This window comes from Oratosquilla oratoria, chromosome 22, assembly GCF_046742065.1.
Source record: "Oratosquilla oratoria isolate Oo_2021 chromosome 22, ASM4674206v1, whole genome shotgun sequence".
Classification (NCBI taxonomy): domain Eukaryota; kingdom Metazoa; phylum Arthropoda; class Malacostraca; order Stomatopoda; family Squillidae; genus Oratosquilla; species Oratosquilla oratoria.
In genome coordinates, this window is record NC_134798.1 from 45,422,846 (window position 1) to 45,440,805 (window position 17,960).

Genomic DNA, 17,960 nt, shown 5'->3' on the forward strand with positions numbered 1-17,960 from the left:
CAGACTGACATATCTTGAAATATTCTTTGAGGTCAGTTGAAAGAAATGGATTGTGTATACTCATTCTATGGGAATGTTACTTTTTAAACAAAAATTATGTGCGTGTGGACAGTAAAATGTGTCTTACCTAAAGGACTAAACATTTGCCACATTTTGCCATCGCATGGTTATAGTTTACATCTTAACTTAGACTGACACATTCGAAAGAAGAATGGTGGTTATTTAAAATGCAGATCAATTTCGAAATGGAATATCACTCGTACAAAAGTACTACGAGTCGAGAGTTACGTGAACCTCATCTCCAGTACTAGATTGCCCACTACTTACCGTGTCCTGAATTTGGCAATGGTTTACTGTTAAACCATGAAAAAATAACTTATCACATTCTAACCTTATCTCATCTCTAACTTTAATGGACTTCAAGACTTAGCTTATTTCCTTATTATTAAAAGAAAAAAGAACAGATCTCTACAAATATCACGCAAATTTCTCCAGATTTCCAATACAGGAACCACATTTCCTCAGAAGGCAGAAAAAAAAAATAATGTAATAATATATTTGCAATATATGAAAAGAATAAGAACTAATGAAAGGATCAAATATTTGATCTTCTCATGTTAGGAAAATCAAAATGAGTGTATGTCAAATGAAAGAAATGATTATCTTACATATAGTACAAAAGTTTATGGAAAAATGCCAATATATATATCAAACAAAAGTTCAACGCTTACTCAAAGCTGAGTATTCAGTCCACAGACACTGTGAAATTAAGTAAATAGAAAAATACAAATCTTGTGATTAACAGTCTAGTATACTGCATCTCTTCAAGTATTTACATTCCCAATTTTCTATTGCTCCTTTAACTGAACAACAGAAGACATTAAACTTAGAGCAGTTGTGTTTTGATTAAACTTTTCATATCCTGCATTCTCTTTAAAAGGCATTTTTTTTATTCAATTTCAAAAATATGATTACGAATGCTGTATGAAAAAATAGCCCTGCTAAAATTGTTCATTAGAAGTTTGATACTAACCAAATATGAAAAAGCCATCTATAGAATTCCAAAACCTGAGGGAACTCGAGAAAGATGTTCCACCAGAAACATCAACTCCGCAGGAGTCTTGGGAACTACTTATTAAATTCTTTAGAATCTGGTACATTAGTTCAGTTTAGACTTCATAGAACAAGTAACGTAATAATTTGTGCAGGGAAAGTTTTTCTCTTCATTAATCATAACAAAATTATCTGACTTATAAACAGGTGTATAAAATTAATTTTGACTGTTCATAACAGCAGTAATAATAATAATTATTAATGTTTCTTTTTACAACCACCTTATTTACACGCAATCTGGATTTCACTTTTTGCAAATTACCTTGTCAGTTTGGTACTAACAAGTTCCTTTTTGGCCCAGCAAATTCCAACTTGCTCTTCCAAGGGAATTGTTTACTACATTAACAAGTTGTATTACCCTCTAACACCTTGCTGAATAATGTCTGTCTTGGATTAGACAGACAGAACAATGGTCAAGTCAGGCTAAACTAAAATGACTAGGTTTAATCTTGAATATTTGTCTAGAATACGGAGGCCACACTCGCTACACTTGAATCATTCTGGTAGTTTTTCTGTAGAAAGGATTGCTGTATGACCCGCAGCAATTATCAATTAGAATTATTCTCCTGATTATAATATATGCACCACTGAGCAAGTTGAAACAACAGGGATATTACAAATTATTACCTATGAGGCCTTTTGGTATGTGTCATATACGAATAATTCAAACCTTCACAACAGTGTGCTCGTTTTTTTTTTTTTCCAGGATTCCTTAAAACAATCAGATCTTAACAAGTGTAAAATGATACCTCTTCCTCTTCAGATCTTTACGGGGTGAAGGTGTGCGGCACCAGTTGAGCAGCCACCAGGTCGAGCAGATAAAGGGCCAGGTCCCGAGCAAGAACAGGGTGTTGTAAAGAGTCTACCAACAACTCCACACCCTTTTTCACAGTGGCATCTCCAAGGCCAAGTGGCAAGGCATCTGCAAAGATCAGTCCAATACATACATAGATATACCAAAGGCTTTTTTCCCCCTTATAAGGGAGGTAGCCAAAAGACAAAGGCATAAAAACCACTCCCACCCATTCCATCCCTATCAGTTCAATAATAACGATAATTGTTGCCTCGAGTTTAAACTAAAAGGAAATCCTGCAGTCACACAAAGGATTACAAAGGCGGAGCATGCCGACAGGAGACCTTTTGATCCATATCTAGGTCGGATGCGAAAAAAAAATCATATTAATAATAAAACAATAAATAAAAACTATAATAATGTAAATAACAAATAAAATACATAAATGCATAGGTATAGTTAAATAATAAACAAACAGGTAAATAGTAAATAATAATAAATTGACATATAACTAATAATAAATGAAAATCAGACAGACAAATGATAACAAAACAAAAGCAAATAATATAAGATAAATTATAATCATTACAGCATCTTACTTAGGTATTTATCTAACTGATTCTTAAAGCTTCGAACTGAACTACATTGCACTACCTGTGCAGGAAGTTTATTCCATTCATTTACTACACGGTTGGCAAAGTTGTTTCTACCTACTTCCAAATTGAATCTATTTCCGGATAGTTTGAGACCATTGTTTCTTGTCTGATTCTCATTCAATGTGAAAAAATTTTCACTTTTGATGTTGTCAATTCCCTATAACAATCTTAAAGACCTGTATCAAGTCACCTCTGAGTCTACGCTTTTTTAGGGAAAACAGATTCATATGATTTAGTCGATTTCCTTATGATTAATTTCTATATTAGGAGTCAGTTTCGTGGCTCGCCGTTGTATTTTTTCCAGTCTGTCAATGTCTTTAATGACATTCGGTGACCATACAGAAACAGCATATTCCAAATGTGGACGAACTAACGATTTATATAGCTTTGAGAGATGGACTTTTGAAGTCAAAAGATAGTGCAGTCAGTCCTAGAATCTTATTTGCTTTCTCAGAGGCTGAAATACACTGCTTGGATGATTTGAGATCGTTACAGCAGCTGGTAATGGTCCTTGGACCTTCCCATAGACCTCTCTGGGAAGAAACTTTGGATGGTTGTCTACATTATACTGGTGTGAGATTTTTCTACATCATTGGCAGAAAGTACCAGGAGGGAAGCAGTCATTTGCTAGTCAGCAGTGTCAGAAATACACCAGAAGGCACTTTTCTCTGGGTGTGGCCTAATCAAGGCACACACCCACCCTTTACCCATCCCAAACTCATCAAATACCCATTTGCTGTCCCTTCTATCTCAGTTCCTTGTCAGTGAAGAGTTATTCCTATCCCCTGCCAACTGCTTGGGTCAGAAGCAATGCAGCAAGACCCAGCACCTTCACAGCTAGGCCTTATAGCCAAAGCTGATTTACCTCCACCGATTCATTACATGGCAACCCCACCACCACCACACACTCACTCATCCACTCGAGAATTTGCACAGGAGACAAGAAGAAATACCTTTGGGCTGTGTCTAAAATATCATCCATTCACAACCATGTTCCAATCACACCTACCATGCCCTCTCCCCTCCCTGCTCAACAGACATACCCCTTGTAGCCATGGCCCCTTTCACCCATCCATTAACTCATCCCATTCCAGGTCTTCCCTTCACATTCACTCCATCCATTCTTTTTGATAGTCTTTCTTCAGTCATTCTTTCAATATGCCCAAACTATCCCAGTATTCTTTGATATGTGTAAAATATACACACAACACAGACAACAGTCTGTTTCTTCCCAAAGAGATCTATGGGAGGACCCAAGGACCCCTACCAGATACTGCAGGGCTGCAGTTTCTAGTGAGTGAAACTAGATCCAAAAATGATCATCACATGTACACTTAGAAATACTAAAAGGAATGATACTATACCAATCATTTTTACATACTTGGCAAGAAAGTGTGAATGGCCTGTATAAGGTTCTCTTTTGACATCTGTAACTCCTTGGGGTCGGGTTCTTCACCTTTATCCTCTGCACTGGGTGCTACAATGGCTTCTCGAATTCTTCGAATGTACTCTGCCTTCTTTTCTTCACTGAAAAGGCCATCAATTTCAACCTGGAAAGTTTAATAGTGCCATAAGGTTCTTTAACCTTTTATGGGTTAAATACCTCAACAAGAGCATTCCAAGACTTTGTTTTGGCTAATGGCAGATGATTTTATTCAACTTAAAGAAACCTCTGACCTGGAAAGAGTTAATAAATAATTTTAATTAAACATTTTTTATCAAACAATGTCTCATTGCATTTTCTCTGACCTAAATGGTATGACGAGGGATAGACATGACCCTTCATCCATGAGGTGCTAAAATAGGTGGGGCAATGAATGGGTGTTGGATGGATATGTGGTAGATGTGAGCTTTGACTTGCCTATCCCTCTTATAAGGTGGACAAGTGGAAGAGGTAGGAGGGGCAGCAGAAGCTAACAGTGGGAGGAATAGTTAAAAGTTATTCAACATTCCTCTCTGAATGAAAATTAGTCTCTAATCATTAAAGAATACTGAATGACTGATCTACTTGGGTGTCCCTTACATTCCTAAAATACTGACTGCAGAAAAATTATGCAGTCAATACCCTATGTAGGGGGAAGACATTCAAGGAATGTCTGCACATAGAGAAAAAAAAAATGTGTACATTAAAATCCCTTTCACTAGAATGCATATCAACAAACAATTTCTGTGCTGCATCATCTGACATAGGATTACAAACTTATGAACAGTTCCCACACAAGCTAGAGGTTCTCCAAAGGATCACATAATTCTATCATTACAAAATTTCATCAAGAAAAAAATGCGGGTATTACCTGAAGCCACGTGTTTGTCATCCTTGCAGCGAAGAGGCTGAGAAGGGTGACACATGGCTGGTGGGTGAGTGGATGATCTGAAGGAGTTAGGAGTTCAACCAAGGCATCGAGGAGCCCAGTTGATAGAGGACACTCCTGCCACAGCCCATCTTCACTTTCTGCACATTATTCACCAGAGATGGTAAAAATGGGATAATGGTAAAACAAGAGGACATGAAAAGAAACTAAAAAAGGATAGTTACTGAAGAGATCTGAAAAGGAACAGCTTCCCACACAGAGTGATAGATACTCGGAACAAATTAGACAACAAAACAGTGTGTGCAAACCCTATTCAAGATTTTAAGAAAAAACTTGATGCTGAGAGATACAAAGACAGGTCACCACGAGCATAGCTCTCTTCCTGTATAATACAACTAGGTAAATACAAATAGGTAAATATCTACATAAAAAGAAAGATATAGAAATGAGAAAAAATCTAAATAAAGATATTACATACAATATTTTCATAGTAGTGATTATCAATATCCAGTTCATCTAACTACACATGCAATATCTATTCTAAAGGGACCAAATACATTAGATAATGACAAATTTACTGTGGTGCTTGATAAAGTATGGATATTTATGCATAAGAATAATGCTAAATAGTGCAACATATGTATGACAATTGCATAATTACATATGGGCCTATTACTGTAACATACATCCAGAGAGATAATGCTACATTCAAGAAATGTGCAATGCACATGTTTGGATGCTGCAGCCTGCTGCCACTTCTTGAAACAAAACTCCCAAGTCATCTGCTGAATTTCACCCACAAATTCCTACAAAATCTAAGCTCCTTCCAACAAGAATTGCCAAATCTTGTTCACAAATCTAACAGTGTTTATATGTGATGATGATAATGATATGGTCTAACTTCACAAACTCCCCCTATTGGGAGGCTATGATGGTGCCCCATTACAGAGGACTTTGTAGTGTGGAATTTAATGAACTATACCCTTGGTGGTGGCAGAGTATAAATCCACCCCCACTCCCCACCCCCGACCTTTGTCGCAAGTGGCGACCCTTAATCCGCTCAGCCAACAAGCATGTTGTTGTATGATATCTACACTCAGGAAACACAGGGGAATCATCATGCCTCTCAAGTCTATTGAGAGTTAATGAGAAACTGACCAATCACATCATTTTGTACAACATCCAAGGCATTGAAGTCTTTGATATCAACACCCCACATGTCCCATTTGCCCACATTAAACACAACTTTTGACCCCACCATCTCTTAGGGCAAAAAGATAACATTTTATCTCAAATCTTGCACACTTAAGTTTCCAGGGTTGGCGATTTTTTTGATTTTTTTTTTTAAATAAAAAAAAAATCGGAATTTTTTGATTTAAATCAGATTTTTTTTATTTAAATCAGATTTTTTTTATTTTATTAATAATCAGCATAAAAGATGTTGTGAAAGTTATATATATATTCTATATGTTAGTGTAAAATACATTTGAGGTGTTTTTACAGTGTTGCATCATCTCTCACTTGCTTATAACATAACATAAACTGACTCCAAAGGTGCCTGAAAAGAAGTGTTGCAACTCCAGTATTACAGAAAGTCAGTCCAGCTTCTGCAACAAGCTTTTCAAAGCACAAAGCAACAACTTTGGACACATTCGTCACAAAGACATCTTCTTATGAAAAAGTAAATCTTGATGAAGAAGTTGCTAAGATGGTCTTTGCAACCAACTCTTCATTTAGATTGGTAGAACATCCTCAGTTCTGTAAAATGGTTGGGAAGTTGAGGCCAGGATACATTCCTCCAACAAGAAAAGAAATTGCAGACCTATTCATGCTATATGAGAAAGAATATCCGAAGTGTGCTAGAGTTGAAGGATGAAAATGTATGTCTTTCTTTGGATGGATGGTCTAACATTCACCATGATCCTATTATATGTGTTATTGCGACAACTTCAAGTGGCCATATATATCTAGTAGATACAGTCAACACAAGTGGCCAGCCTCATACTGCTGAATATCTACAAGAGCTCTCAAAATCAGCAATTCAGAAGTGTAAAGAAGAACTTGACTGTCATGTTGGCAGTGTTGTTACAGATAATGCAGCTAATGTAAACAAAATGAGGAAACTGTTAGAACAGAAAAATGAACTGAAGCTGGTGACCTATGGCTGTACTGCACACATTTTGAATCTTCTGGCTCATGATCTGGAAATTGACAATATTAAAGAGCATGTGGTGAATATAGTAAAATACTTTAGAAACAATCATTATGCTTCTGCAAGATATCGTCAGGAAGGTGAGCAACGTCTTGTTATGCCTCAAGACACACGATGGAATACCATGTGTAACTGTCTGAAGATAGACATAAAGAATCAGCCACCTCTCATGAAAATCTGTGTAATTGATAGGGAACAGATTGATGTCAGAGTTAGAGACGAGATGTCTAACTTATCACTGAGGCGGTCAGCAGAGGACCTACTTGCACGACTAGAACCAATAGCTGTGGCTTTAGACAAAGCACAGAGTGATAAATGTACAATTGCTGAAGCAGTGAACATTTGGAAAGAATTAATCACAACTTTAAGCAATGGCAGAGATGCCCTAACTGCTGTGAGAAAGAGGTATGACCAAGAAATGACACAAACTCATCTTCTGGCAAACCTGATTCATCCTTCCCTTCATGGAACAAAGTTTATTGCAGAAGAAGTGAATAATTTAATGGCGTATGCCAATGAAAAGTTCCCTTCACTTGTCCTAGTCACCATGAAATATCAAGCGAAATCGCCTCCTTTCCATGCATTTAATTAAGTTCAGTGATTTTGTGACCAAGTCTATGTCAGCTGTTGAATGGTGGAGGTCACATTCAAATGTGTTGGATAGTGATGTCATTTCAGCAGCACAACAACTACTGTCTGCAGTGGCTTCTTCATCAGGGGTTGAACGAGTTTTTTCAAGCTATGGTATAGTACATTCAAAATTAAGGAACCGGCTGGGAACAGAAAAAGCTGCAAAACTGGTGTTTTTGTTTAAAAACTATGAATGCACACAAAATGGATGTATATGATGATACTAATGATCAGGATGCTTAAAAGAACCAAATTCATTGTCAAAAGAATTAAAAACCTTACTTTTTTATATTCAAAATTTTTTTGAACTACTTTCAGAGAAGTGTTTCATTATTTTTTAAAAGAAGATTGCTTTTACAGAATAAATTCAATGTGCTTTTGCTCTGAATACAGGCTGCAATAATTTTCTTTTTTTTTTAATTCATTACTTCAAGAAATAAGTATAGCTCATTATAAGTAACCCTTTTTGATTTCCTTATTCAATAGCAAGTAGATTTTTTTTCTATTGCAAAAGGAAGTGATTTAGCATTTTAGTCCTTAGCTCATTACAAGTAAATCCCTTTGATTTCTTTCTTGATGGATGTGAATTTTTTTGTTGAACTGTACAATAAAAGAAAGCATTTAGTATAAAGTCAGTGTGCTTTTGCTCTGAATACAGGCTGCAATAATTTTCTTTTTTAAATTCATTACTTAAAGAAATAAGTATAGCTCATTTTAAGTAAACCTTTTTGATTTCCTTATTCAATAGCATGTGGATTTTTTATGTTTTTATTGCAAAAGCAAGTGATTTAACATTCTAGTCCTCAGTTCATTCATTACAAATAAAACCCTTTGATTTCTTTCTTAATGGATGTGAAAATGTTTGTTGTACTGTACAGTAAAAAGAAACATTTAGTGTTCTATTTCTCAGAAATATATAAAGCAGGTATAATTATGTTTGTTTTTATATTTTTCATTTACATTCCATATTGCTTTGGGCAGAAGTAAATACTGATAAAAATCAGCCAACCCTGTAAGTTTCTGATACATTTTCTTCAATATTGACAAACACTCAGAACCAGAAATAAGACAAGATGTTTATGAACGAATTCACAGACATATCAAAAGAAAAGTGACATAGCCAGAAAATCATAAAAAAAATATATATATATTCTTGTATATACATATATATGGCAGGTCAGTGCATTTCACCCCATTGACTGATTGCAAAACTCCCCAAACACGACAGAGTATGTTACCTTGTAAAGATTCTTCGTTGCTTTCGTTCCTGGTTAGGGAAGTGATATCACATCCGTCCCCTTCCGACCTGGGGCCTGGGGGTCCTTGAGTGGGGAAGCTTTGCAAGTGCGGATCCTGCCGTAAATTCAGTTGCAAGCATCCCACTTGGGTCTCACGAGCCTCAAACGCCGAGTCAATGGGACAATCTGTATCTACACCGTTCACTTCCAATACTAGAGCATCTTCTATTTCGCATTCCTGTTGACGCAGTTTTGAAGGTTTATCTTATTCACTGATTTTGATATTAATTTAATTTTCAGTATACAATCATTTTCCTAGCAATTCAAACCAATAACAATACAAATGAATTAATCAACAAATGCAAAGAATATAGATTTAGTCACAGCTAAGAATATAATAATATAGTAGGGATAACTGTGAATGTGCTGTGTCTAGCTACATTGCTTCAGACCCAGGGCAGTAGGCGATATGCAGGGATGATCCATCATCCAGGAGGAACCAAGAAAAGAGGGAGGGAGGGAGGGAGGGAGGGAGGGAGGGGTGGTGAAGGGGAGTGGAATATGTGAGGATGAAATGCGTTGGAGTGGATTTATGGCTTTGACTTTGGGTACCTACTTTAAGAGGGATAAAGCCATTGGTATATGTATATATGTACTAGGGATAACTAAAAAAAACAATAAGGAACTTATTTCCATTGAAGTCCCTTAAGAAACAAAATAACAAAAACATACAAAAATGCAAATAAGAAATAATACATGTAGTAGTTTCACACAAATATTGACTAAATTGAACGACAACAAAAGTTAACTGTACAATAATGCCGAGTGTCAATATAGGATAGGAGGAAAAGTGTTAAGAGTAGTCAAGAGTTTTTAAGAGAAGAGCCTGTGTTAGAAATCAGAAATGGAGAGTGTGAGTGGTTTAAGGGGGTTAACTCTCATTTCGGTGAAAAATACTCGATTTTGTCAAACTTCGTGTGTGGACTGGTGTGGTGTCCCTGAACACCGCGGGACTGGTTTCCAGACGTATAACGCCACCCTTCTCAGGTAATGGCGGGTTTAAAGGGCCAGAGATTTAAAGGACCGCCCGTCAGCCACGCCCCTTTCTTTGCTATGGTTTGTTTTCCTTGTATTTTGTCGTTTTTTTTTTTTTTCTTTTTTTAGAATTTTATACTCTGATATTGTTGTACGATAGGTTAGGCAGCAGTCACCACACTCAGTGCCATCGAAAAAGGGTTGAGCGTATGCGTGTGTCATTTCTCCACGTGCTATCCTGTTTTATACATTTCTTGTTTATAAATTCACTACTCCATAACTAAATATGTCAGATGTGATAGTTGCCGAAGTATTTTGCTCCATTCTGAACCTGAGAAGTGCAAGAATACTCACCTTAGCAAAGGGATTGTAATGCATGTGTACCATTCATTATGTGGAGGATATGGAAGGTTAGGATTGTCACAATTCTCAGTTGGCATGGGTACAAAAGAAATGTAATGAACATCTGCTGCTTACTTCCCAGAAATGGTCAAAGGATTATGTAAGTAGATATGTGCATTTGATACTCTTTGTAGGCACTTTTATGGAGTATTGAATATATAAACATAAAAATGCTATTTTCTCAAAACTAGTTTTTTCACACAAAAGTAACTATAACTTCAAGTGTAAATAAGCAATTTTGATCATTCTTGTTGGAAAATGATCGTGATACTTATATCAAACAATATTAGTAAATTCATTCTTAACCTACTTGATATATATTTTTGACAACTTTTTAAAGTTGTGATTTTATGTTTTTTTTTTTATAATTTGCTGTAAGGCTGACTTTCTTTCTTTTTCACTTATAATTACGAGTATACTAGTTTAGGTACATCTGGATGTCTACTAATTGTACACCAAAGGAAATCATCATTCTCCTCATACTTTTGGAAAAATAAACGTTATTTCAAAAATAACTCAAAATTGCAAGTAAATCGTCTGTTGTGTAAAAATTTCTTAATGGATTTCAATGAAATTTCTGTCACAGATGCATCCCATTTTCCTGCACATTGTGTTAAATTTCCATTGTCTTACATAAACAAATAAGGTTGGGAGGACCAGAAATGCATAATCCGATCGAGCGAATCACCGAAAGGAGAGTTAACCCCCTTAAGGTAAAGGTGGGACATAGACAGGGATGGGTCATATTGTCATGCCTGTTCAATGTATACATGGATGGGGTGGTGGGAGGGGTAAATGCAAGGGCAATGGGATGAGGACTGGAGATGGTTCAAGAAAATAGAGAAAAATGGGGGATAAGTCAGTTGTGTTTTGCTGATGACACTGCACTTGTAGAAGGATTAGAGGAGGGATTAAGGACATTAGCAGAGCTGGGCGTGGTCCTCGGTGTGTTCCTAGGTGCCTCCCTCAGTTTCCTGACTATATATGTGACTAGATATATATATATATATATATATATATATATATATATATATATATATATGCTACTCCTCCATAGTGTGTCCAAGTAGGAGAGACTGCACGGTTACACAACTACCCACACCACCCCCCATAGCATGTCTGAGTAGCTATTCACTAGTTACACGACTAAAATCGCCAGCCCAGAGAAGTGATTCCCAGTAACACAACCTCAGTAAATGCATTGTGCACCACTCTGTAAGTTATACTACTTAATCATTCCCCTACTTCTAGAATGAAGCCACACAACTCCAACAGGTTGTGAGGGACCCAAGCCCAGTGCGCTGACTTCAGGGTCAGCAGTTCCAAGCAACTTCATTCAGCAGTGAGTGCCTACCCAGTCCTGTCTACACACTACCCCTCGGCAACCGTCCCCTCCAAGCAATGATCGCACTTCCACCCACTCCAGCACCCTAACTGACCTCGTCAGCCATCACAAGTACCTAACATAAAACACCTACTAATTTTTTTTAAAGATCTTCATGTACGCAGCCTGACAGGAACTTCTTGTCAGTCAAGCGTAGCCGAAGGGAGTGGCCCACTTCGAGACACCCTGCCCAGTCCTCCACCTCTACCCCTCCCTACACCTCCAAAGAGAGACTACCCATCTGAAGAGATCCCAATGCATCCAAAGAAGGAAATACCAGTCCACAATTACCCATGCCTATCTGCGACTGCTCACACCCGTCCACGATTACCTACACCCGTCCGGACTTCCCACACCCACCAGTGTGTAGCCCAACCAATGGTTACATATATTGGTGGCAGCCCGCTACCCCTTGATGCCATCCAAAGAGATACTGCTTGCACTGCCAGAGTAGCCCAACCATATGGCTACATATTGCTGTGCAGCAGTGGTGGCAGCCCACTACCCCTTGAAGCCGTCCGAAGAGAAACTGCTCACACTGCCAGTGTAGCCAACCAATGGCTACATAAACTGGTGTGCAGCAGTGGTAACAGTCCGCTACCCCTCCTGATGCCTCCGAAGAGGAGAACGCCCACCCATGCCAATCAGTGTGTAGCAACCAAACAGCTACATAAACAAATTATTTTTTTCTGTATGAGGGGACAGAGAGGGGGGTTGCTAATTAAATGAAGCTGCCTTGCTGTGGATGTGCTATGTCTTGCTGCATTGCTTCTGATCTGAGGCAGTGGGCAAGATACAGGGATGACCTATCATCCAGGAGGAGCCAAGAAAAGAGGGAGGGAATGGTGGTAAATGAGAGTGGAAAATATAGATACATATATATACAAAAAACACGAGCTTACCTCTTCTTCGGCAGTTATGTCTAACCTCAGCTCATAATCATTTCTTGTATTTGACATAAAGCCTTGAAACATTTTTCTTTCAGAGCTTCCACCTACACTGCCTCCTCCGGTACTTTTACTATCACCTGGCAAGAGAATTAATTCCATTAACATAAATGCTGCAAAAACAGAATACAAAAAGATGGTGAATCAGGTAACCTATTTCCTTACTACAAAAAATACCCACTGTGAATTCATTCCACTGTTACCATCTGCTGGGACTAATGACAGGTATCTGCTGGCGGTCCTGCTAAATGGAGAGCGAAGCCGCCCATTTTCGAAACCCGTCAACCCCTTCACTTGTTTCAGGATGCAGCACCCGTAATGGACTAACACTGTCTCCAGACTGAGTCCAAGAACCTTCTCTATCAATTTCAATTGCATTTCTTGGACTTTTTTGCATCTGGAAAGCTGGCAGCCAGTGCCCACTTACTGCTTCCAGTTAGTGGCAGAGAAACAGTCCCACACTGATACAACGCAGACAAATGTCCAAAGTCTCTTTCCAGAGAGATCTGTGGGAGATCCTGAAGACTACTGCCAACCATTCTCAGACTTCGGGTTTTCCACTTAGTAAAACTCAAGGCAACTATCAATTAAATCACTATCTTCTCTAGTAGGATTAAACTTGTAACTTTTCATCCAGTTTCCTGGGGCTCCACACAGCCTAAATACAATTTCCTGAGGCTCTACACAGCCAATATACCATTTCCTGGGGCTCCACATAGCCTATATAACATTTCCTGGGGCTCCACAGTCTATATAAAGTTTCCTGAGGCTCTACACAGCCAATATACCATTTTCTAGGGCTCCACACAGCCTATATACCATTTCCTTGGGCTCCACACAGCATAAATACCATTTCCTGAGGCTCTACGCAACCAATATACCATTTCCTGAGACTCCACACAGCCTATATACCATTTCCTGGGGCTCCACATAGCTCACGGAGCACCCTCACTTTCTACACAAGTGTCCTGATCCCCAGACCAGACCGGCAGACACAACCAGGATATTTGTAGTAAGGCTTGCCTCAAGTCTTATTCGGACAATATGCACACAAAACCAGTTCAACATTTATCACATACACATTCCACCCTGCAAGGAACCTTATCTGTGAAACTAGTCAGAAAGAGACTTAATTTCCTATTCCCACCCATGTCAACCTGTCAGAATGTCTAAACATTCTACCTTTACTGTGTATTCACCCAGACATGCCAGTCTGGGTGAAGGCAAACAATAAAGAGATGAAACCTTATAACCAGAGCTGTGGAATCGGAACACAAAACCTTTGGCTTCGACTCCAACTCCGACTCCTCTATTTTTTGGTGACTCCTCTTTATGTAATTAAGTGATGATGGTCTACATATCTCATAGAGCCTATGCATATGCTCCTAACTTGAGGTCTATATCATTTCAATTATCTAACTCTTAAACTTCTGTGATGTCATTGTTATGGTAACTTTATCAGAAGTAAAGAAAGTTGATAATTGGGATTGTCTTCCTGAAGATTTCTCATCTTTCTTAGCTGTAGTAGATGGAGTGCTCATATTACTGTCTTCTTTATCTTTCCTATTTACTTCCTATTTACCAGGCTACCCCCCGTGTAGGGGGAAAAAGCCTTTGGTATATGTATGTATTTACTTCTTCTCTTTCAGATGACAGCATTGCAAATGTCTTTTCAAATTTGACACTTGTGTAAGAGCACTCTTTGTGAAACCAGTGGAACTACTGATTTTTGAATCACATAATTTTTCACCATCATCATCTATGAAGCGGCCTTGCTGTGGATGTGCTGTGTCTTGCGACACTGCTTCTGACCCAGGGCAGTGGACAAGGTGCAGGGATGACCCGTCATCCAGGAGGTGCTCAGATAAGAAGGAGGGTGGAGGGGTGTGGAGTGTATTCAGGGATGGAATGGGTGGAAATGATTTTATGCCTTTCCCCTTTTGGCTACCTCCCTTGTAAGGGGGAAAAAGCCTGGGTATATGTATGTATGTATCATCTATGGTACATTGACAATGATATTATTTTCCATCTGTTGTGAGTGTAAAGTATTCAAACACTGCTGACTTTGATGGAACTCTTTTTGCCATTCATATTTTTGTGGTAGTTAATGGTCCAAATCTATGTAACTTTTTAAAGTTGTGAACATTGGAGATTAGTCTTAAATATAACTAATCAGAATGAAATATTTTGTGAAAAGGAAAAAAAGATAAGATAATTGAGTATCTGCAACATTTGAAATTAAAATATATAATATATAAAAGAACTAAAGGACTATCATCCATACACAAAGAAGAAAATATAGTGTGCCCTTAAATTTACTATAGCTAATTTTTCCTAAAATCTACACTTGAATGGATTCAATAACTGTGTGGTTAGGTTAAGTTAGGTCAGTAGACTTAGGTTAGTCAACCCAGGTTAGGTTAGTAGGCCTAGGTTAGGTCAGTAGACTTAGGTTAGTCAACCTAGATAAGGTTAGTAGGCCTAACTCACCTCAACAATAACTCATTTGAGACTATAAGATTTAGGTTTACATTTGTGATATGGTTTAACATCACAAACTCCCTCCTATTGGAAGGCTAGGATGGTGCCCCTTACAGAGGACTTTGTAACGTGGAATTTAATGAACCATGCCTTTGGTTCAACTTCACCGATGGCAGGACTCGAACCGCCATCCCCTCAACCTTCGCTGCAAGTAACAACGCCCTAACCCGCTCAGCCAGTGAGCTTCCCAATATAATAATTTCTATATTTCACATTTAAACATGAACATAATATATATCTTCTATTTTTTCCATTTTGTAAGTCAACATTTAATATGCAGGTTACAACACATAACTGTCTTAACTGACACAGTTCACAACACTAGTTAAATTACGTGGCTTAAAACAGTACTGAAAGTTTTAAAAGTAACTAGGTCTAATCTAGATTTATTTTTGTTGAAATACATTTTCCATTTTCAAATAATTACCAATAAAGTAGCTATAAAGTCATAACTTATAATTTTAGCTCAAGAAAAAAAAAAAAAAAAAAGCAACTTTGTCATGGAGATTTCTCTTTAGTCATTTAAGTTCAGTCTCTGGTTTTATGGTGCAGTTGTGTTCTCAGTTACACCGGAATAGAATAAACATGACATTTTTTAACAATGAGCAAACCCACATATTTCTGATAAATGTACACAGAATATCACAAGGAATGTGACATATTTCCCCTATTTCACTTCATAAACTGAGCCCATTAACCACTTCGGTATGATGACTCCTGCGTATGCGTCATGAGGCGCAAGATGGTACACGAGGATGCCGGTGTCGGCATCTTGATTATATATATTTTTTTGTAGTTGTACATGAATTACCCCAGGATTCTGTGAACTGGTTTGATCACGTTTTCTGTATTTATTATTACTCAGAATAAAGGAGAACAAGTTCTAGCGCAATGTCTTTATATTCTATAATGCGGGTAGTGTGACGCATCGTTCATATGGCAGTCGATGCCGAGTGTGAGAATTTGACTCGTACTGAAGTGGTTAACTTTCCACATTCTAGCACATGTCTGCATAATAACTACATACATACATACATACATATACCAAAGGCTTTTTCCCCCTTACACGGGGGGTAGCCAAAAAGAAAAAGGCATAGAAATCACTCCCACCCATTTCATTTCCCATATATTCCACTCCCCTCCACCCTCCTCCCTCCCTCCTATCTTGGCACCTCCTGGATGACGGGTCATCCCTGCATCCTGTCCACTGCCCTGGGTCAGAAGCAGTGTCGCAAGACACAGCACATCCACAGCAAGGCCGCTTCATAAATTTGGCGACCCCCCCTCTCCGTCCCCTCATGCAGGAAAGGAGAAGACGGGGAGAAATCCCTTCGGGCTGCGTCAAATTTTTCTCATACATACTTCCTCACCCCCCATCCCCCACCCACTCCCCCTCATGCATCACAGCCTCATCTATACACAACCTTTCTCCATTCACCCCTATCTTCTGTCCTCTCCCGTCCTTCCTCTACAGACATTCCTCTCTTTTGTAAAGCCCCTTTCACCCCATCCATCCATCTCATCCTAGGACACCCCCTTATATTACTCCTTCCACCTCCGCCTTCCACACTTCTTTTACTAATCTTTCTTCACTCATTCTTTCCATGTGTCCAAACCATCCTAATACTCTTTCATCAACCCTATCTCCCAGCTCCTTTTCCACCCCTGTTCTCCTCCTCACCTCCTCATTTCTCACACTGCATTTACTCTGTTTCTGGAGCAAATCTTATTGATACATGTATGGTACAAGGTCAATATCATCAGTTGAAAATGTTTAGTACAATGATACTGGAATGTATGTATACCATACATAATTTTTCTATATTATTACTTATTGCCTTTCATACTATTTTCATACCTTACACTGTATCAAAATTACTGACACCAGTACCTATGCGATCATTAGATGCACATTTAGCCTACTTTGGGACAGATCCTATAATGCATACAATATGGGACATGGCAGAACATGTTTGATAGGTCCTGGAGCCGCAGCGTCTACGTCGTGGGACCACCCCCCAACCCCAAGAGTTGGGGGCCAAACGGCGGCAACCAGCCCTGGCCACCAGCTCTACGCAGGTGGCACCGATCCCCAAGAGGAGCTACGACTGCCTTGGGGAGTACCACAATCCTTTTTCTCTATACAATGTTACGTTTTTTCTGCACCGAGGGGTGATTTTCCGGCGATCACCCCTCTTCTTCTACTTTTAGCTGGAGATGTAGAGAGCAATCCTGGGCCCACCACAAAATACACATGCCCAACATGCTCTAAACCCATTACCTCGAGCAGACAGACAAAGGGCTCAGTTCAGTGCAATATGTGCAAAAACTGGGCCCACCTCACTTGTACAACACTTGCTGACACAAACCAATACACAAACACTTGGACATGTTCTACCTGCCCTCCAGTAACCCCACTCCCACCTCCCCAACCACAGCCAGCACCCTTACCCACTCCCAATTTCCCTTTGCCCTTATCCCCAATCAGTACTCCCCTTCCTTTGTCCCCAATCTCTCCTTTCCCCCCCTCTAACCCAGATCCTATACCTTCCCCATTAACACCCCAACCTCAACCCCAAACGGCAACATACAACACATACAGAACACACAACATCAACATATTGCAACACAACATTGACAGTATTAACAGGAAAAAACATGAACTCGAACACTTTCTTAAACAACACAACATACACA

General features: G+C 38.7%; 1 protein-coding gene across 2 annotated transcripts in view; it reads right to left on the minus strand.

The window, feature by feature from the left end:
- Window positions 1-724: 724 nt before the first annotated feature.
- LOC143037508 (uncharacterized) overlaps window positions 725-17,960 on the minus strand; it is a 45,693-nt gene continuing 28,457 nt past the window's right edge. For both annotated transcript variants that reach the window (XM_076205857.1, XM_076205856.1), the window contains exons 13-17: window positions 12,678-12,802; window positions 8,955-9,192; window positions 4,857-5,014; window positions 3,944-4,112; window positions 725-2,035 (exon numbers count right to left, since the gene is read on the minus strand). In XM_076205857.1, the coding sequence (XP_076061972.1) occupies window positions 1,881-2,035; window positions 3,944-4,112; window positions 4,857-5,014; window positions 8,955-9,192; window positions 12,678-12,802 (845 nt within the window). In that variant the 3' untranslated portion in view covers window positions 725-1,880. The remainder of the gene's footprint in view (window positions 2,036-3,943; window positions 4,113-4,856; window positions 5,015-8,954; window positions 9,193-12,677; window positions 12,803-17,960) is intronic.